At 37.5% G+C, this 21,945-nt stretch overlaps 1 protein-coding gene across 3 annotated transcripts in view; it reads right to left on the bottom strand.

Moving 5' to 3' along the window:
* The window catches only part of SANBR (SANT and BTB domain regulator of CSR), a 67,060-nt gene that overhangs the window by 7,366 nt on the left and 37,749 nt on the right, over positions 1–21,945 (bottom strand). For all 3 annotated transcript variants that reach the window (XM_082851257.1, XM_082851259.1, XM_082851258.1), the window contains 4 exons: positions 16,583–16,728; positions 15,612–15,708; positions 14,605–14,637; positions 13,249–13,348 (listed from right to left, as the gene is read on the bottom strand). In XM_082851257.1, coding sequence (XP_082707383.1) covers positions 13,249–13,348; positions 14,605–14,637; positions 15,612–15,708; positions 16,583–16,728 — 376 coding nt within the window. The remainder of the gene's footprint in view (positions 1–13,248; positions 13,349–14,604; positions 14,638–15,611; positions 15,709–16,582; positions 16,729–21,945) is intronic.

The following is a 21,945-nucleotide window of genomic DNA, read 5'->3' as shown; positions in this document are numbered from 1 at the left end:
AGGGAAACTTTATCACTACCACAAATGAAAAACCTGTAAAATGTGCTACATAGAAGCTAATTTTGAAGATAACAGAAAAAGACAAAACAACATCAATAATCTGGATAGATTTATTTGCCTGCTGGCAAGCCCTGAGCCCCTGACGTGTCTCTCTGTTAAAGTGGGAGATTTAAGCGTTATAAAATTTCTAAAAGCCATGATAGGGTGGGACATATGATAATGGCAGTATGAAAAGGTTGGATAATTCCTTCCCTAAAAACAGAACAAAAATATTATAAACAACCATCTGCAGGTACTGGGGAATAGTCAAAGAAAGACAGAAAGTTCAGTGTTTATGTTTGAAAGATGCAAGAGCTAAGAGCTGTGAGTTTGTGGCTTTCTTGTCTGAGGGCACTTCCCCACCTCCCCAGTTCAGGGAGGAAAATTACAGCCTTGAGTTCTAGGGAGAAGATGATAAAGTTCGAAGCAACAGAGAAGCTGGAATTTTTTTTTGGCCGTGCCACGTGGCTTGTGGGACCTTAGTTCCCTGACCAGGGATTGAACCCATGCTCCCTGCAGTGGAAGCGCAGAGTCCTAACCATTGGATTACCAGGGAATCCCCAAGAAGCTGGAAATTTAAAGGGGAAAATATGGAAGCAAGAAAGAGACTTGAGGTCTAAAATGTGAGTATAAACTATGCCCAAATTCCTAGCTGAGTGTTAAACTCTGCAAGTATATGGGAGACCCTAGGAAGCCCCGCTAAAAAGGCAAGCAGAAACTAGGGTGGGGTGTTGATCCTTGCAAGACGGAACTGTTCTTTGCGAGATGTGGGAGTTTCTTGTGCCTTTTGACTGAATGATTTCCCCAAACTGCCTTTAGCTTGAGCTTCTGAGAGTCTTATAGTCTTGAGGTATCAGAGGTCAGACTTGGGAACTGGAAAAACAAGTAGGAATCTAGGAGGGAACCCAAAAAGCAAGGAAACCACTAAGCAGGTGAGCCCCCAAATCTGAATATAAATTCTGTCCAAATCCTTGGCTGACCACTAAACTACACAGGCTGGTGTGGCCCCTGGGGGTGGGGTGGGGGCAGGCTAACGCAGTAGCAGTCAGCAGCCAAAAAACCTGTGAAAAACACCATCCACTGCATACCAGCCAGGAGACAGATTTTGCAGTTTGGGTCCGGCAGGTTAATTGCTTACTAGAACAAAAATCCCAACAATCCTCAGAAGAACAAAAGAGATTTCAGAGTTGCACAAAGATAATCTATGATGTCCAGTTTTCACCGAAAAGTTATGAGATAAAGAAAGTGAAAAGAAAAGAAACAGTCAGAAAACACCCAGAAAAGAAACAGTCAATAGCAACTGATCCTGAGAGGGCCAGCATGTTGGACTTAGGAGACAATAACTTCAAAGCAACTATTATACATATGTTCAAAGGAAAAATGGTAGTATTGAGTAAGCACATAGAGAATCTCAACAGAGAAACGTAAAGTATAAAAGAACCAGGGGGAAATTCTAGAGCTGAAAGGCACAATAATTGAAATGAAAAAATGTACCAGATGGGTTCAAGAGAAAATGTGAAATGGCAGAAAAATGAATCAGTGAATGTGAAGTTATCAAAAGGTCATGGGTGTACTGGAGCTCCAGAAAACGAGTGAGAGAAAGGGGTAAAAAAAATACTTAAAGAATAAAGATTGTAAGACAACATTAATTTACAGATCCAAGAAGGTCAACAAATCCCAAGTAAGATAAACTCAAAGAAAGTCACATCTAGGCATATCATAGTTAAGCTTCTAAAAGTTAAAGATAAAAAGAAAATCTGGAAAGCAGCATGATTAAAAGTGCACATTACATACAGAGGGGAACAATTTTATCACAACGACTGACTTCTCATCAGAAACAATGGAGGCCAGAAGACATTGAAATGACATATTTATTTATTTATTTTTTAACTCTGGCCAATATTATGTTTAATGGTTAAACACTAAAGGCATTATCATTGAATAAAGAACAAGACAAGACTGAAAACTACCACTACTGGAAATTTTAGCCTCTGTAAAAAACAAGGAAAAATATTGAGATATATGAGACCAATTTTATCACAATGACTGACTTCTCATCAGAAACAATCAAGGCCAGAAGACATTGAAACAACATATTTAAAGTGCAAAAAGAAAAAACTGTTATTAACAAAGAATTATATATCAAGAAAACTGTACTTCAAAAACAAAAGCAGGGACTTCCCTGGTGGTGCAGTGGTTAAGAATCCGCCTGCCAGTGCAGGGGACACGGGTTTGAGCCCTGCTCAGAGAAGATCCCACATGCCGCGGAGCAACTAAGCCCGTGTGCCACAACTACTGAGCCTGCACTATAGAGCCCATGAGCCACAACTACTGAGCCCGCGTGCCACAACTACTGAAGCCCGCATGCCTAGAGCCCGTGCTCTGCAACAAGAGAAGCCACCACAATGAGAAGCCCGCACACCACAATAAAGAGCAGCCCCCACTCGCCACAACTAGAGAAAGCCCGTGTGCAGCAACGAAGACCCAAAGCAGCCAAAAATAAATAAATAAATAAATTTTTTTAAAAAAGCAAGGGGCTTCCCTGGTGGCGCAGTGGTTGAGAATCCACCTGCCAATGCAGGGGACACGTGTTCGAGTCCTGGTCCGGGAAGATCCCACATGCCGTGGAGCAACTAAGCCCGTGCGCCACAACTACTGAGCATGTGCTCTAGAGCCCAGGAGCCACAACTACTGATCCCACGTGCTGCAACTACTGAAGCCTGCACGCCTAGAGATCGTGCTCTGCAACAAGAGAAGCCACCACAAGGAGAAGCCTGTGAACCACAAAGAGTAGCCCCTGCTCACCGCAATTACAGAAAGCCCGTGAGCAGCGACAAAGACCCAACACAGCCAAAAATAAATTAATAAATTTTTTTTAGATGATGATATGGATTTTCTCCTTTATTCTGTTAATATGGTGAAATGTATTTCCAAATGTAAAACCAAACTTGCATTCCTGATATAAACATTACTTGGTCAATTACTTGATATATTAACCTTTTTTTTTACTGGATTTTATTTGTTAATATTTAAAAGTTTTTTATTTTGATGATCATATGTTTTTTATTCTTCAATTGTTAATATGGTGTATCACATTGATTGATTTGCATATATTGAAGAATCCTTGCATCCCTGGGATAAATCCCACTTGATCACGGTGTATGATCCTTTTAATGTGTTGTTCATTTCTGCTTGCTAGTATTTTGTTGAGGATTTTTGCATCTGTATTCATCAGTAATATTGGTCTGTAATTTTCTTTTTTTGTAGTATCTTTGTCTGGTTTTGGTATCAAGGTAATGGTGGCCTCATAGAACGAGTTTGGGAGTGTTCCTTCCTCTGCAATTGTTTGGAAGAGTTTGAGAAGGATGGGTGTTAGCTCTTCTCTAAATGTTTGATAGAATTCACCTGTGAAGCCATCTGGTCCTGGACTTTTGTTTGTTGGAAGATTTTTAATCACAGTTTCAATTTCATTACTTGTGATTGGTCTGTTCATATTTTCTATTTCTTCCTGATTCAGTCTTGGAAGGTTATACCTTTCTAAGAATTTGTCCATTTCTTCCAGGTTGTCCATTTTATTGGCATAGAGTTGCTTGTAGTAGTCTCTTAGGATGCTTTGTATTTCTGCAGTGTCTGTTGTAACTTCTCCTTTTACATTTCTAATTTTATTGATTTGAGCCCTCTCCCTCTTCTTTTTTTTATTTTTTATTTAATTATTCATTTATTTAATTTTTGGCTGCTTTGGGTCTTCACTGCATGCGGGTTTTCTCTGGTTGCTGAGAGTGGGGGCTACTCTTCGTTGTGCACAGGCTTCTCATTGCAGTGGCTTCTCTTGTTGTGGAGCACAGGCTCTAGGCGCGTGGGCTTCAGTAGTTGTGGCACACAGGCTTCAGTAGTTGTGGCACACAGGCTTCAGTAGTTGTGGCTCGCGGGCTCTAGAGCGCAGGCTCAGTAGTTTTGGCGCACGGGCTTAGTTGCTCCGAGGCATGTGGGATCTTCCCTGACCAGGGCTCGAACCCGTGTCCCCTGCATTGGCAGGTGGATTCTTAACCACTGCGCCACCAGGGAAGCCCCTCCCTCTTTTTCTTGATGAGTTTGGCTAAGGGTTTATCAATTTTGTTTATCTTCTCAAAGAACCAGCTTTGAGAAGTTTTATTGATCTTTGCTATTGTTTTCTTTGTTTCTATTTCATTTACTTCTGCTCTGATCTTTATGATTTCTTTCCTTCTACTAACTTTGGGTTTTGTTTGTTCTTCTTTCTCTAGTTCCTTTAGGTGTAAGGTTAGATTGTTTGTTTGAGATTGTTCTTCTTTCTTGAGGTAGGCTTGTATTGCTATAAACTTCTCTCTTAGAACTGCATCCCATAGGTTTTGGATCGTCGTGTTTTCATTGTCATTTGTCTCTAGGTATTTTTGATTTCCTCTTGGATTTCTTCAGTGATCTCTTGGTTATTTAGTAATGTATTGTTAAGCCTCCATGTGTTTGTATTTTTTACGTTTCTGTGTAATTGATTTCTCATCTCATAGCGTTGCGGTAAGAAAAGATGCTTGATATAATTACAATTTTCTTAAATTTACTGAGGCTTGATTTGTGACCCAAGATGTGATCTATCCTGGAGAATGTTCCATGTGCACTTGAGAAGAAAGTGTAATCTGCTGTTTTTGGATGGAATGTCCTATAAATATCAATTAAATCTATCTGGCCTATTGTGTCATTTAAAGCTTGTGTTTCCTCAGTAATTTTCTGTTTGGATGATCTGTCCGTTGGTGTAAGTGAGGTGTTAAAGTCCCTAACTATTGTTGTGTTACTGTCGATTTCCTTTTTTATAGCTGTTAGCAGTTGCCTTATGTATTGAGGTGCTCCTATGTTGGGACCATATATATTTATAATTGTTATGTCTTCTTCTTGGATTGATCCCTTGATCATTATGTAGTGTCCTTCCTTGTCTCTTGTAACATTCTTTATTTTAAAGTCTATTTTATCTGATATGAGTATTGCTACTCCAGCTCTTTTGATTCCATTTGCATGGAATCATTTTTTCATCCCCTCACTTTCAGTCTGTATGTGTCCCTAGGTCTGAAGTGGGTCTCTTGTAGGCAGCATATATACGGGTCTTATTTTTGTATCCATTCAGTGGGCCTGTATCTTTTGGCTGGAGCATTTAATCCATTCAGGGTTAAGGTAATTATTGATATGTATGTTCCTATTACCATTTTCTTAATTGTTTTGGGTCTGATTTTGTAGGTCTTTTTTTTTCTCTTGTGTTTCCCACTTAGAGAAGTTCCTTTAGCATTTGTTCTAGAGCTGGTTTGGTGGTGCTGAATTCTCTTAGCTTTTGCTTGTCTGTAAAGCTTTTGATTTCTCCATCGAATATGAATGAGATCCTTGCTGGGTAGAGTAATCTTAGTTGTAGGTTCTTCCCTTTCATCACTTTAAATATGTCATGCCTCTCCCTTCTGGCTTGTAGAGTTTCTGCTGAGAAATCAGCTGTTAACCTTATGGGAGTTCCCTTGTATGCTATTTGTCGTATTTCCCTTGTTGTTTTCAATAATTTTTCTTTGTCTTTAATTTTTGCCAATTTGATTACTATGTGTCTTGGCGTGTTATCCTTGGGTTTATCCTGTATGGTACTCTCCGCACTTCCTGGACTTGGGTGGCTATTTCCTTTCCCATGTTAGGGAAGTTTTCGACCATAATCTCTTCAAATATTTTCTCAGGTCCTTTCTCTCTCTCTTCTCCTTCTGGGACCCCTATAATGAGAATGTTGTTGCGTTTAATGTTGTCCCAGAGGTCTCTTAGGCTGTTTTCATTTCTTTTCATTCTTTTTTCTTTATTCTGTTCCACAGCAGTGAATTCCACCATTCTGTCTTTCAGGTCACTTATCCATTCTTCTGCCTCAGTTATTCTGCTATTGATTCCTTCTAGTGTATTTTTCATTTCAGTTATTGTATTGTTCATCTCTGTTTGTTTGTTCGTTAATTCTTCTAGGTCTTTGTTAAACATTTCTTGCATCTTCTCGATCTTTGCCTCTACTCTTTTTCCAAGGTCCTGGATCATCTTCACTATCATTATTCTGAATTCTTTTTCTGTAAGGTTGCCTATCTCCACTTCATTTAGTTGTTTTTCTGGGGTTTTATCTTGTTCCTTCATCTGGTACATAGCCTTCTGCCTTTTCATCTTGTCTATCTTTCTGTGAATGCGATTTTTGTTCCACAGGCTGCAGGATTGTAGTTCTTCTTGCTTCTGCTGTCTGCCCTCTCTAAATAAATTTATATTAAAAAAAAAGAACAAAAGCAAGGGACCTCCCTGGTGGCGCCGTGGTTAATGCTCCACGCTCCCAATGCAGAGGGCCCGGTTCGATCCCTGATCAGGGAACTAGATCCCACATACATGCCTCAACTTAGAGTTCACATGCCACAACTAAGGAGCCCATGTGCTGCAATTAAGGAGCCAGTGAGCTGCAACTAAGGAGCCCTCGAGATGCAACTAAGTAGCCCGCCTGCTGCAACTAAGAGCCAGTACAACCAAATAAATATTAAAAAAAAAACACCGGGCTTCCCTGGTGGCGCAGTGGTTGAGAGTCCGCCTGCCGATGCAGGGGACACGGGTTCGTGCCCCGGTCTGGGAAGATCCCACATGCCGCGGAGCGGCTGGGCCCGTGAGCCATGGCCGCTGAGCCTGTGCGTCCGGAGCCTGTGCTCTGCAACGGGAGAGGCCACAACAGTGAGAGGCCCGCGTAATGCAAAAAAAAAAAAAAAAAAAAAAACACCACAAAAGTAAAATAAAGACATTTTCAGATGAATAAAAATAAGAGAATTCACTAGTATACCTCACTACAGGAAATAATGAAACAAGTCCTTCAGAATGAAAGAAAATAACATCAGATGGTAACAAAGATACAGAGACAAATGATAAATATAAAAGACTAATTGTATATATTTTCTTTTATTCTTCTCTAAATGACATGTAACTGTGTAAAGCAAAAATATACATTTATATACATATAAATGTATGATATGTATATCATATGATATATGACATTTATATACACATATATATATGACAACAATAGCACAAAGAAGGGGAAGAAAATGGAGCTATATATTATTTTAAGGTTCTTCTATTTTACCTGGAATAATTCATATTACCTTTAAGTAGATTGTGATAGGTTAAAGAGGCATGTTGTAATCTTTAGAACAAATGCAAAGAATATAACTGAAAAGCAAATTAAATAATTTAAATAATACCCTAAAATTATTTTCTTAGCACAAAAAAAGCAGGAAAGGCAAAACAGAGAAGCAAAACATCAGAGAAAATTAGAAAATGAATAGCAAAATGGCAGACCTGATACAACCATATCAGTAAACACATTAAATATAAATAGAAGAAATGTTCCAGTCAAAATGCAGAGATTGGGCTTCCCTGGTGGCACAGTGGTTAAGAATCTGCCTGCCAATGCAGGGGACACAGGTTCGAGCCCTGGTCCGGGAAGACCCCCCATGCTGCAGAGCAAATAAGCCCATGTTCCACAACTACTGAGCCTGTGCTCTAGAGCCCGCGAGCCACAACTATTGAAGTCCACATACTTCAATAGATCCTGTGCTCCGCAACAAGAGAAGCCACCGCAATGAGAAGCCTGCGCACCACAACGAAGAGTAGCCCCCACTCACTACAACTAGAGAAAGCCCGCACGCAGCAACGAAAACCCAACACAGCCAAAAATTAAAAAAAAAAAAAGCAGAGATTGTCAAACTAGATAAACAAGCCATTACCAACAATATGCTATCTACAAGATATACAATTTAAATTAAATTTTATTTATTCATTTATTTTTGGCTGTGTTGGGTCTTTGTTGCTGTGTGCGGGCTTTCTCTAGTTGCGGCAGGCAGGGGCTACTCTTCGTTGTGGTGCGTGGTCTTCTCATGGTGGTGGCTTCTCTTGTTGCAGAGCATGGGCTCTAGGTGCACGGGCTTCAGTAGTTGTGGCACGCAGGCTTCAGTAGTTGTGGCACGTGGGCTTCAGTAGTTGTGGCTCGCGGGCTCAGTAGTTGTGGCTCGCGGGCTCTAGAGAGCAGGCTCAGTAGTTGTGGCACATGGGCTTAGTTGCTCTGCAGCATGTGGGATATTCCCAGACCAGGGCTTGAACCTGTGTCCCCTGCATTGGTAGGCGGATTCTTAACCACTGCGCCACCAGGGAACTCCCCACACTTTAAATTTAAAAACACGAAGAAGTTGAAAATAAAAGGATAGAAAAAAGATATGTCATCCAATTGGTAAACAAAAAAAATTTAGAGTGATTATGTTAATATTAAACAAAACAGACTTTCAGACAAGCAGTTTTACTATAGACAAGGAGGGGTAGATCATGAGAAAAGAGTCAATACACTATAAATGTATATGTGCCTAATTACAAAGCTCTAACACATACACAAAGCAAAAACTGACAGACGTGAAAGGAAAAATACATAAATTAACAAGCATAGCTTGAGATTTCAATACTACTCTCTTAGTAAATGATAGAACAAGTAGTCAGAATATGATTAGAGAAGACTTGTACCAGAAAATCAAACCAACTTGACCCTACCTTTAAAGACTACTCCACCTATAACAGCAGAATTCACATTGTTTTCATGCACATCTGGAACACATGTCAGTAAAATTTAGAAGATGAAACCACAGAGTACATTTTCTGACCATGATGGAATTAAATTAGAAACCTACAACTGAGAAGTATCCAGAAAAATCTGAAAATATTTGGAAATTAAACGCATTACTAAACAACACATGGGTCAAAGACAAAATCATAAGGGAAATGAGAAAATATTTTGTATTGAATATAAATGAAAAAAGATATATCAAGTCTATGAATACTTAAAAGCAGTGCTTAGAGTATATCTTATAGCTTTAAATGCTTATACTAGAAAAGAAGTAAAAAAACAATGATTTTGGGCTTCCCTGGTGGCGCAGTGGTTGAGAGTCCGCCTGTCGATGCAGGGGACACAGGTTCGTGCCCCGGTCTGGGAAGATCCCACATGCCGCAGAGCGGCTAGGCCCGTGAGCCACGGCCACTGAGCCTGTGCGTCTGGAGCCTGTGCTCCGCAACGGGAGAGGCCACAACAGTGAGAGGCCTGCGTACCGCAAAAAAAAACCCAACAAAAACCAATGATTTAAGTTTCCACTTTAAGAACCTAAAAAAAAGAGTAAATTAAGTCCAAAGTAATTACAAGGAAGGAAATAGTAAATATAAGAGGGAAAATCAATGAAATATAAAATAGGCAAACTATAGAGAAAGTCAATGAACTCAAAAGCTGGTTTCTTGAAAAGGTCAATAAAACTAATAAACCTCTAGCTAAACTGACCAAGAAAAAAAGAGATAAGACACAAATTATCAATATCAGGAATGAAAGAGGGACATCACTAGAGATCCTTCAGACAGAAAAGGATAATAAGAAAATACCATGAGCAACTTTATGCCAATAAATGTGACAACTTGGATAAAATGGACACATTCCTTGAAAGAAATTATCAAAACATTCAAGAAGAAATAGAAAACCTGAATAGCCCTATATTAATTAAAGACCTTAACTGATAATTAAAAAGCTTCCTATAAAGAAAACTCCAGGCCCAAATGACTTTACTGCTGAATTTCACCATACTTTTAAGGGACAAAGAATACAAATACTACACAAATTCTTTCAGAAAAGAGAAGTGAACATTTTCCAACTCATTTTATGAGGTATTAACCTGATAACAAACTTGAAGAAGACATCACAAAAAAACTACAGACAAATATCCCTCATGAACACAAACAAAAAATCTTTAACAAAATACAAGCAAGTCCAATACACTAACATATAAAGAGAAAAACACCTCACGACCAAGTGAAGCTTACCTCAGAAGACTGATGTAACACTTGAAAAATCAATGTAATTCATCGTATTGATATAATGATGGAGAAAGACTATATTATTATCTCAGTAGATGGAGAAAAAGCATTTGACAAAATTCAACACCCATTCATGTGGCAAACTAGAAATAGAAAGGAACCTCCTCAACCTAAGAAAGGGCGTTTATGAGAAGCCAACAACTAATGTTACATACTTAATGGTTAAAGATAGAGGGGGCCTCCCTGGAGTCCCAGTGGTTAAGACTTCGCCTTCCAGTGCAGGGGGTGTGGGTTTGATCCCTGGTCGAGGAGCTAAGATCCCACAAGTCTCGCAGCCAAAAAAACCAAAACATAAAACAGAAGCAATACTGTAACAAATTCAATAAAGACTTTAAAAATGGTCCACATCAAAAAAAAAATCTTTAGAAATATAAAGATTGAATGCTTTCCCCCTAAGATAAGGAACAAGGCAAGGATTCTCACCACTTCTATTCAACATCAGGTCCTAACCAACACAAAAAGGCAAGACAAGAGATAAAAGGCATACATACTGAAAGCAATCTAATAAGCAAAGGAAAATTAAGTCAATTTAGCAAGGTCATAGGATACAAAGTGAATACACAAAGACCAGCTGTACTTCAATATTACCATTAATGAACAATTGGAAAATTTAAAAAACCTACTTCCATTTATAAAAGCATAAGAAAATACTTAGGAACAAATTTAACAAAAGATGTTACAACGTTTGCATAATAAAACTACAAAACATGATTGAGAGACATTAAGGAAGACTTAAATAAATGGAGAGACAGTCCGTGTTCATGGATTGGAAGACTTGCCATTGGGAAAAAAAAGAGCAACATACAGCTTCAACACAATTCCAATACCAAAATAAACTAAGACAAGAGAACAGTTTTGGAGGACTCACACTACTGATTTCAAGAGTCACTAAAAACTACAAAAATTAAGACAGTGTGACATTGATATACTGATGTAAAGACAGAAGAATCAATGGAAGAGAACAAAGTTCAGAAGTAGATCCATATGTAATGGTCAACTGATTCTTTAACAAAGTTGCTAAAGTAATCCAATGGGGAAAGAACAGTCTTTTCAACAAATAGTACTAGGACAACTGGCTATGCCTATGGAAAAAAGAAAGGAATCTTGACTCTTACCTCATACCACACACAAAAATTAACCTGGAAGGTATTGTATACTTAAATATAAGAGCTAAAGTCATAGAACCTCTAAAAGAAAACATAGAAAATCTTTGTGACTTTAGGGTAGCCAAAGATTTCTTAGCTAGTAAGCCTGAAACATAAAAGGAAAGCTAAAAAATTATAGTTCACAAATTAAAAACTTTTGTTTTCAAAAGACAATGTTAATAAAAGTAAAAGGCAAGTCATAGACTAGGGAAAAATATATGCAAAACATATGGACTTGTATCCACAAATATATAAAGAACTCTTACAATTCAATAAGGCAAACAATTCAATTAAAATAGATTTAAGGCAAAAGATTTAAACAGACATTTCACAAAAAAGACATATAAATGACCAAGAAGCGCATGAAAAGATGCAAAGAATTACACACACACTAGAATGCCTAATATTAAAAAAAACCACAATAATACCAAGTATTGGTACAAATGTGTAGCGACTAGAACTCTCATACATTGCTGGTGGGATGCAAAATGGTACAGTCACTTTGCAAAACAGTTTGGCAGTTTCTTATAAAGTTAAACATACACTGAGTATGTGACCCAGCAATTCCACTTGTAGGTATCTACCCAAGAGAAATGAAAACATATGTCCACACAAACTTTTACGCAAATGTTCACAGCAGCATTATTCATAACAGCCAAGAACTGAAAAGAACCCAAATGTCCATGAAATGGTGGATGGATGAACAGATTATGGTGTATTTCTACAATGGAACACTACTCTGCAATACAAAGGAACAAACTACTGATACACACAACAAATGGATGAATCTCAAAAACATCATACTAAGTGAAAGAAGCCAGACACAAAAGGCTATTCATGATTCCATTTATATGAGATCTTAGAAAAGGTAAACCACAGTGACAAAAAGCAGATTATTGGTTGCCTGGGATTGGGAGTGGGGAAAGGGAACTGAGTGTAAAGGGTTAGAAGGAAACTTTCTGGAGTGATATTCTAGGTCTTGATTTTGGTGGTGGTTATACAACTGTGCTTAAACTCGTCAGTGTGTACACTTAAAAATGAATGAATTTTATTACATGTAAACTATACCTCAATCAACTGTGAAACACACACACACACACACAACATAGTAGCATTTTCTCCTTCACTAATTAGTATTGAAAAATAATTGATAAATGACTAGTTTTTTCATTAGGGGAATTCAACATGTAAAGAAAAGTTATATAAAACTTAGAAATAAGACAAAGGGAAGACTGCATGTCCTTTAAGTGATATACTGGAGGACTGCTTACTTAATCCTCTAAGAGAACGTCCTTATGTTTGACTTTCCTGTCTACTATTGATTGAAGGCCCAGATACTGTGAATTTTCATGTTACCTTACAAATTTTTCTAACAGAAATGCAAATGATTTCTGTCCAATAGAAAAGATAACCCCAGGACTTCCCTGTTGGTCCAGTGGTTAAGACTCCACGCTTCCACTGCAGGGGGCACGGGTTTGATCCCTGGTTGGGGAACCAAGATCCCGCATGCCGCGTGTCGGGGCCAAAAAAAGGAAAACAAAGATAACCCCGGTGGTTATGGGTTTATTGCCTTGTATGACATTAATCAGTGTTGTATCTAATTTGCAGTCTTTTTTTTAACATTCTTTTTTCAAATGCCTACAAATACCTGTGCCTTCAAATGCTTACCCCTAACCCTAACTTTCCCTGCTATTTCTCTCACTAATGGGTTGAAAAATTTTGACGCAAGTTCATTCTATAGGTGTATGAAGTTATGGTTTTAACTTAAAAAATCATACTTTGATGACTATTATTTAATGCTTCATTTGAGTGTCACTTCAAATCATCTCAGGTACAATGAGATAGTCACACATTTTGAGAAACCCATTAGGTTACACCTGAAATGAAAACTTGGAGGGTTATTTCTTAGTATATAGCACTTTAAAAAAAAAATAACTTTATGAGTATTCTGTGTTAGTGTCAGGGTTAGGGAATCTTGATGAAGCCTCTATTATTTATTTTTTCCATGTTGTAACCTACCATGTAGACTTATAAAGCCAATTCTTCATCCCTTGCATTAAATCCTTTGGAATATACCCTCCTCATAAAAGTGAGACTTGATTTTTAACTTAGAAATCCATACTTTGTTTCTTGGATACTTCTTCTTCATCTCCAACTTCATCTTCAGTGACCTCGGACCCAGTGGTATATTCTTCTTCTTCTGAAAATAATGACTGCTGTTTCTGAATTGAAAAAAACAAATACATTGTATTAAAACTGTATATTATCACATCACCAATGAATTCTTTCAAACACACTCATCTAAATTTATTTTGGATGAATGAGCCAAACAAGAACTGATAAAATGACCACTGTCTAGCACAACTTTCAGGAAATGGATGTAAGAATTTCTACATTTAGGACAAGATAGCATTACATTAAATATTTTAAAAATTTATTTCCTTCACAGATTCTAGCAGAGTGATGGGCACATTATAAGTACTCAGTATTTGTTGAACTGCACTTCTATCACTCAATTGAAAGTATTTTCCTTGATATTAAGATTAAATTAGGGACTTCCCAGGTGGTCCAGTGGTAAAGAATACGCCTTCCAATGCAGGGGATGCGGGTTCGATCCCTGGTCAGGGAACTAAGATCCCACATGCCGTGGGGCAACTAAGCCCGCATGACACAACTACTGAACTCGTGTGCCTCAACTAGAGAGCCTGCGGGCTGCAAACCAGAGACCACACTCTCTGGAACCCACGCGCCACAACTACAGAGCCCACGCACCCTGGAGCCTGCGTGCCACAACTAGAAAAGAGAAAAAAAAAAACCCACATGCCACAACTAGAGAAGCGTGCGCAGCACAACGAAAAATCCCCTCATGACTCAACGAAGATCCCGCGTGCTGCAACTAAGACCTGATGCAGCCAAAAATAAATAAATAAACCTAAAAAAAGATTAAACTAAAATACAATAATTGCCAATATGAATGTAGTCTCATAAACAAGTAAATGTGCACATTCTCTGGGTGAACGTGGTGCTGGATCATCTGAACGTATCGTCATCAGTTTCCTCCATCTATCTACCCTACTGTCTGTTATCACTGATACAAATTTCTATTCCATTCTTGTGAATACTGGTGGCAGATGGCACAGTAATGGCAAATAGATAAAAAACAAACAAAAAAAATCAATCAAACAACCAAATAATTGGAACTTAATTGATATGTTGTTTTGTTCAATGTTCTAAATGTGACTTAAAAGTGACTTTAAAAAAGTCATTTAAGAAAACTTATGGATTATGCACTAGATAATGGAGTATGTGTCTGTTTTAAACAATGACTTTTTAATAAGTGCGAAATTACAGAAGCTGAAAAGGATGATATACATTTAACTAAAATCTATAAAATCAGATACTCATGAGATTCTATTAAACTGAACTTTGATTTAGGAAGAAAGAGATTCATGAAAGTGAAAAATAGTTGCTCACTTACCAGCTGCAGTGTCCAGTTTTTCAGTGATAAGAACTATAAAAAAGATAAAGGAATAAGAGATTAATATATGCATCTACCCAGATTGCAGCTCCTTATTTTCATATGGATATTGTAGAAGAGCTGGAAAAAGTTAAAAAAGTTCATTCCCTTCTAGGTTGAAACATAATTTTAAACTCATCTAAAAATGATATAGTACAATCTTTTGTATTCCCTGCCCAGAAAAAATGTGTATGTCTACAAAAAAGAAAAAAAAAAAATCAACATTTCCTAGGGTCATTTCCAAAGGACAAGTAAATCACATATAGAGATAATATAATTTTATACTGTGAATTATTTCAATCACTTTTTAATGTTTATATTCTATTATAAATTAAGGAACCAGATTATATATGGATATTCAAGAAATCTAATTTGCTATTTTGTATATAATTTATAAATAAATGTTAGTAATTAAACACAGCCATCTAAAGTTTATAATGCATTTTACATGGACTATTTCATTTTCTCAAGTAAATGCTACTTCAACTAACACAGACAGGAAGTTCACAGGCAAACAGAGACTCCCTGGCTGTTAGTAACAGGAATCAAAGGAATCAATGCTTTCCAGTCACCTTGAAAATATCTCAGTTTTGAAACCCTGGAAAAACTAAATGCATTACTGAATACAATTAACAAAAAGAATTTCATACCAAAAAATGTTTACAGGACTAGGAGGGGATAAAATATCCCATTCATACTATCTTCATTTCTCAAATCATTATTTGTCCATAATAAACCCTGAAGACTATATTTTCCCCCAAATTTAAGTTGATTAATTATTAATTCTTTGAGTGCAAGGAATGCATCACCCTTATAGTCCTGTTAACTCAGCATAATACCTTGTTAAGAGAGTTAATGCATATTAATGGAAAATTTCAGTATTAATTTAAACAGATCAAATTTCTGTCAAAAATTAAATATTATCAATTGTTTTTATAAATAAAGAATAAATGAAGCAAGCTACTTACAGCATTGAGCTCCCCACTCTTGGGGCCCCATGGTGTATTTGGCTCCAGTAAAACATCACAGTCTAGACCCTTTTCATCACAGGGACCACCAGAATCACTTGAAAGGAAAAGACATTTTATGGAGAAGTGTTCAATTTAAGATTTTATTTTTGGCCTTGCTGCGCAGCTTGCAGGATCTTAGTTGCCCAACCAGGGATCAAACCTGGGCCCTGCCAGTGAAAGTTGCCGAGTCCTAACCACTGGACCGCCAGGGAATCCCCCAATTTCTTAAGAATTTAAATGCAAACAATATCTTTTCTTATTGCAAATGTTTTATAAATTGCTCTTTAGAAATACAGTTCTTGAGTATAAAGGTATGCCACTTCAACATTTACATTTCTTAATGCATCTAGTGACTCCCCCAGCATAAGTCACTCCATATGGGGGGAGCACCACTATACTCCAAGCACTGTACCTGCCAGGTGGTGAAACAGGCTGCTATGGTGGATACTGCTTTGAGGACAGCTTTTATCAGAGAGTCCTCCTACCCCCAACCTGACAGCCTGTTGCAACTGTAAAATGATGGAAGTGACTTCATTAATTACTGAATCCAAGGAGTTCAAATTTATGCAAAGATAACCTCAACCATCAATTTTTTTTTCTAGTTCCATCAATTAGCTAAGATGGGCTTAAGTAACTTGGAAAACATTTTTTAAATCCTCTAAAATTGGAGTGTGGGCCCCACCCTTTGAATCACCAGGAACTCCTATTATTAGTTTTTCTTCCCCTTGGACTTCCAATATTTAGAGGTTTTTTTCCTACCAAATAAACATCTGCTTGCTCTTATTGTAAGCTAACATATAATTTCAGCTAGGCTTTCTGAAATAACGAAAACGACTGCCATTACTGATTTGGGGAGGTACTGGGGGGTAGAGGATTCCAGGATGTGAACCATTGAATAAAGTCGCAGTACACCATTTCCCCCACCTCACCTGACTGTATCTTTAGCAAAAGGCACAAGAATGACATCTTTGTGTTTCTGCAGATCATCCAGTATTCTGGCAGTTGGGCAGGAAAGCAAATCTTCACCTTCACCCTGATCACGAAGAACAACCATGTGGTCCTTCACTTTACAACCCTGTCATGTAAAAGACTAAATTTGAGAGGTTCGTTCATTATAGAAACATTCCTTTAAAGACGACTGTATGTTTCTGTTCTTCTTTGCCCCGTCATACCATCCTACTAACACTTTTACACCTTTCTCAGTATCTCAAAAAATAATACTCATACAGAAAAGAGCATGAAACATAAATGTATACCTTAACAAATATCCATGTAACACTATCCACACTAAAAAACAGAATATTGCCAATACTCCAGGATTCCTCTTGGGCCCATTCCCAACCATAATTGCCTCCATCCTTCCCAAAGGATAACCTCTACCTCGACTTTTATGGTTCTCACTTTCTTGCTTATACCTTTTACCACTTAAGGATGTATTCCTAAACACTACAGTTTAGTTTGTCTCATTTGTATTGTTTTTTTTTTTTGAAATAAATTTATTTATTTATTTATTTATTGGCTGCATTGGGTCTTTGCTGCTGCACACGGGCTTTCTCTAGTTGTGGCGAACGGGGGCTACTCTTCGTTGTGGTGCGCCGGCTTCTCATTGCAGTGGCTTCTCTTTTTGCGGAGCACAGGCTCTATGTGCACGGGCTTCAATAGTTGTGGCACATGGGCTCAGTAGTTGTGGCTCATGGGCTTTAGTGCTCAGGCTCAGTAGTTGTGGCCCACGGGCTTAGTTGCTCTGCGGCATGTGGGATCTTCCCGGATCAGGGCTCGAACCCATGTCCCCTGAATTGGCAGGCGGATTCTTAACCACTGCGCCACCAGGGAAGTCCCACCTCATTTGTTTTAATACTATGTTTTTGTGATTCAACCATGTTACTACATGTAACTAACATTTGCTTTAATGGACAGTATGCCATTGTATGAATAATCACAATTTGCTTATCTATTCTACAGCTGGTGGATGGGTTATTTCCAGTTTGGAACTAGTCCAAGTAGTAGTATTATGAACATTCCTTAACATGTTTCCTGATGCACAAGTGCTCATGTATACCAAATTAAATTACTATCAGCAGTGTATGAGAGTTCTCATTACTCTATGTTCTTGATAACACTTGGTGAGACATTTTAATTGTAGTCATTCTGGTGAGCATGTAGTGGTATCTGTGGTTTTAATTTGCATTTCCCCAATTACAAATGAGGTTGAGCTCCTTTTCATGTATACTGAACAACAAGGAACTTTCTGGTGTGAAGTTCCTATTGTCATTTTCTTATTAATTTGTACAAGTCAAAAAAATCTTAATATGAACCTTTTATGGATATGTGTTGCTAATATCTGGTCCCACCTGTGAGTTTGTCTCCTCAGTTTCAGTTTATTTAATGTAGTTAATGTACTTGAATTTAAAATCTCTCCCTTTATGGTATTATCTTTTAATAGCTTTATAAGTTTTTTATTCTTTTCTGGCCACCCTGCACGGCTTGCGGGATCTTAGCTCCCTGACTAGGGATTGAACCCGCTCCCTCGGCAGTGAGAGCACAAAGTCCTAACCACTGGACTGCCAGGGAATTCCCAGCTTTATTAGCTTTTGTTTCACATATAGGCTTTTTGGGGGGAATAGTTTGGGCTATTTTTTCCCCATTTTGATATCCCAATGTCCCGGTACCTCTTATTGGAAAGTCTATCCTTTGCCCACTGCTCTGTAACGTCACCTCTGTCACAGTAGCTAAGTAGCTTTGAGTACAAAGTACTCAAAGTAGCTAAGTAGCTTTGAGTACAGACATTCCTTGGTATCTGTGGGGGATCGGTTCTAGGAGTCCCCATACATACCAAAATCCACAGATTCAACTAACCGCAAATTACGTAGTACTGTACATCTTTATTTTTTTAAATTCATGTATAAGTGGACCTACACAGTTCAAACCAGTGTTGTTCAAGGGTTAAATGTACTTCATTCTCTGCTACTGGTCCATCTGTTTAATCTTTATCAGTATCACTCTGTCTTAATTACCTAAGACTTAAAATAAATTTTGATACTGAGCAGAGAAAGTACTTCTACCTTTGTGTTCTCTGAGAGTATCTTAGCTATTCTTGGCCCTTTGTATTTCCATAAATATTTCAGGATCAGCTTAGAAAAGTTCCTGATAAAAACCTGTTAGGATTTTTACTGAGATCGCATGGATCTATACAGGTCAGTTTGGTGAACATTTATATCTTTACAATATTGAGTCTGAATCCATGAACATGGTATAAAAATCCATTTTTTAGTTTCATTTTCTCTGAATAATGTTTTATGTTTTCTATATAGAGTTCTTATGTTTTATTTTATTAGATTTATTCCTAGGTACTTATTTTTTAGGCTACTGTAAGTGGTTTCTTTTTATAAATTTCATTTTCTAATCTCATTGGTTTATAGAAATACAACTGATTTTTGTAAATGATTTTTAATAGATCAATCTTAAATTCTTACTAATTCTAATCATTTGTCTGTAGATTCTTCAGGGTTTTCTACATTCACAATTATCATCTGCAAATTATGAGAGCTCCATTCAATCTCTATAACCTTTTAATATTTCTTTTTCTTGTGTTAATATACTGTTCAGGACCTCCAGATCAATTTGAATAGAAGTATGTTGACAATAAGCATCCTTATCATGCTCCCAATTTCAAAGGAAAATTTTTCTACATTTCACTATCAAGTGTAATATTTGCTGTAAGTCTTATATTATCTATTCTTTATTAGATTACATCATGTCCCTTTTATTTCCATTAGTAAGAATTTTAAATTTTTGTTTCTGCTTTTTTATCATTCCACTCATTCCCTTCACACACATTAATTCAGAAGTTATACACCCTTCTATGCTTTTAGTGGTTACCCTAGAACTTATAACATGTATCCTCGACTTATCAAAGTCTAATTTGTTAATACACTCCCTAATGCAAGACCTTTTAAACTCCATTTCATCACTCTCCCAACTTATAGGCTATTATTATGGGTTTTAATATTATACACTAAAATGTATAGTATATATCAATTATTTTAAAATTGTCTATATGATTAATGTAATTATACATTTATTAAAAACACACAGATAAAGCATTACCACTATTGTTTTACCATTATTGCTTCATACAGCCAATGTTCATTTAGATTTACCAATATATTAATTTCTTTCTTTGGTCTTCATTCCTTCCTGTATCTTGAGAACATCCATTAGTATTTCTTTAAAAAAATTTTTATTTATTTATTTATTTTTATTTATTTGGCTGCACCAGGTCTTAGCTGCATCACGTGGGATCTTTGTTGCAGCATGTGGGATATCTTTAGTTGTGACACGTGGGCTCTTAGTTGCGGTATGTGGGATCTAGTTCCCTGACCAAGGATCGAACCCGGGCCCCCTGCATTGGGAGCGTGTAGTTTTAACCACTGGACCTCCAGGGAAGTCCCAGTATTTCCTTTTTAAAGCAGTTTGCTAGCTGCAAATTCTTTCAATTTTTCTTTGCCTAAAAAATCTTTATTTTGCTTTCATTCTCAAAGGATATTTAAGGAAGGCACAGATTTTCTAGATTATTAACTATTTCTTTTGTCATACTGCAGATCTAGTAGAGGGACTTCCCTGGTGGCGCAGTGGTTAAGAATCTGCCTGCCAATGCAGGGGACACGGGTTCGAGTCCTGGTCCGGGAAGATTCCACATGCCATGGAGCAACTACCGAACCTGCACTCTAGAGTCCGCAAGCCACAACTACTGAGCCCATGCGCCTAGAGCCCGTGCTCCGCAACAAGAGAAGCCACCACAATGGGAAGACTGTGCACCACAACCGAGTAGCCCCCGCCCGCCACAACTAGAGGAAGCCCATGCATAGCAACAAAGACCCAACACAGCCAAAAACAAACAAATAAATAAATAAATTTATAAAAACAAAACAAACAAAAAAGACCTAGTGGACTATACCTTGGCTTCCATTGCTATTGCTGAGATGTGAACTCTAATTATTGATTTTTTTAAGAGATTCTATACTTTTTCCCTCTGGTTGCTTTAAAAATGCTCTTTTTGTTTTCTGCAGTTTCATTATGATAGGTATGGGTATGATTTTTTTTTCCTGAAAGACATTCTTGTTTTAAACTAAAAAAATTTTTTTCTTCCAGTTTATTGAGATGTAATTGACCTACAGCACTGTAGAAGTTTAAGGAATACAGCATAATGATTTGATTTACATACATTATTAAGTTATTATCGCAATAAGCTTAGTGAATATCCATCATCTCATATAGGTACAGAATTAAAGAAATAGCAAATTTTTTTCTCTTGGGACAAGAACTCTTAGGATTCACTCTCTTAACATTTATATATAACAGTTACATTTATCATGTTATATATTACAGGATTTCTTATCTTATTGGGAGTCAATGAAATTCTTGAATCTATAAATTAATATCTCTCAATAATTCTGAAATATCTTAGCCATTCTCTCTTCAAATTTTGCCTCTGATCCATTCTTTTTCTCTTCTAAGGGGAAACCCCATTAAAAACTTAGACCTTCTCACACAAAAACACAAATACTGTATGATTCCACAATAGAGGTAGTCAAATTCATAGAGATAAAGTAGAGTGGTGGTTGCCAGGAGGCAATGGGAATTGTTCATTAGGTAGAGAGTTTCAGCTTTGCAAGAGGAAAGAGTTCTGGAGATGGGCTGCACAACAGGAATATATTTAACATTACTGAACTGTATGCTTAAAAAATGATGATGGGGACTTCCCTGGTGGTGCAGTGGTTAAAAATCCGCCTGCCAGTGCAGGGGACATGGGTTCGAGCCCTGCTCCGGGAAGATCCCACATGCCACGGAGCAACTAAGCGCGTGCGCCACAACTCCTGAGCCTGTGCTCTAGAGCCCGTGAGCCACAACTACTGAGCCCATGTGCCACAACTACTGAAGCCTGCGAGCCTAGAGCCCATGCTCTGCAACAAGAGAAGCCACCGCACTGAGAAACCCATGTATCACAACAAAGAGTAGCCCCCGCTCACTGCAACTAGAGAAAGCCCGTGCACAGCAACGGAGGCCCAATGCAACCAAAAAAAAAAAAAAAAAAAACAGATGGCAAATTTATGTTATGTTTACTTTACAGTTAAAAAATATTAGACATGTACTCTCTAGGTCTCTTACTTTCTTTTATATTTCTCATAATTTTGTCTGTCTGTGCTTCATTCTGGATAGTTTCTTCTGACTTTTATCTTTCATTTTACTAATTTTTCAGCTGTAACTAAGTTGCTGTTAAATTTGCCACTGA

Source organism: Leucopleurus acutus (genome assembly GCF_964270905.1).
Source record: "Leucopleurus acutus genome assembly, chromosome: 12".
Taxonomy (NCBI): Eukaryota; Metazoa; Chordata; class Mammalia; order Artiodactyla; family Delphinidae; genus Leucopleurus; species Leucopleurus acutus.
Note: the sequence above shows the minus strand (reverse complement) of the source record. Positions and strands in the feature narration are given on the sequence as shown.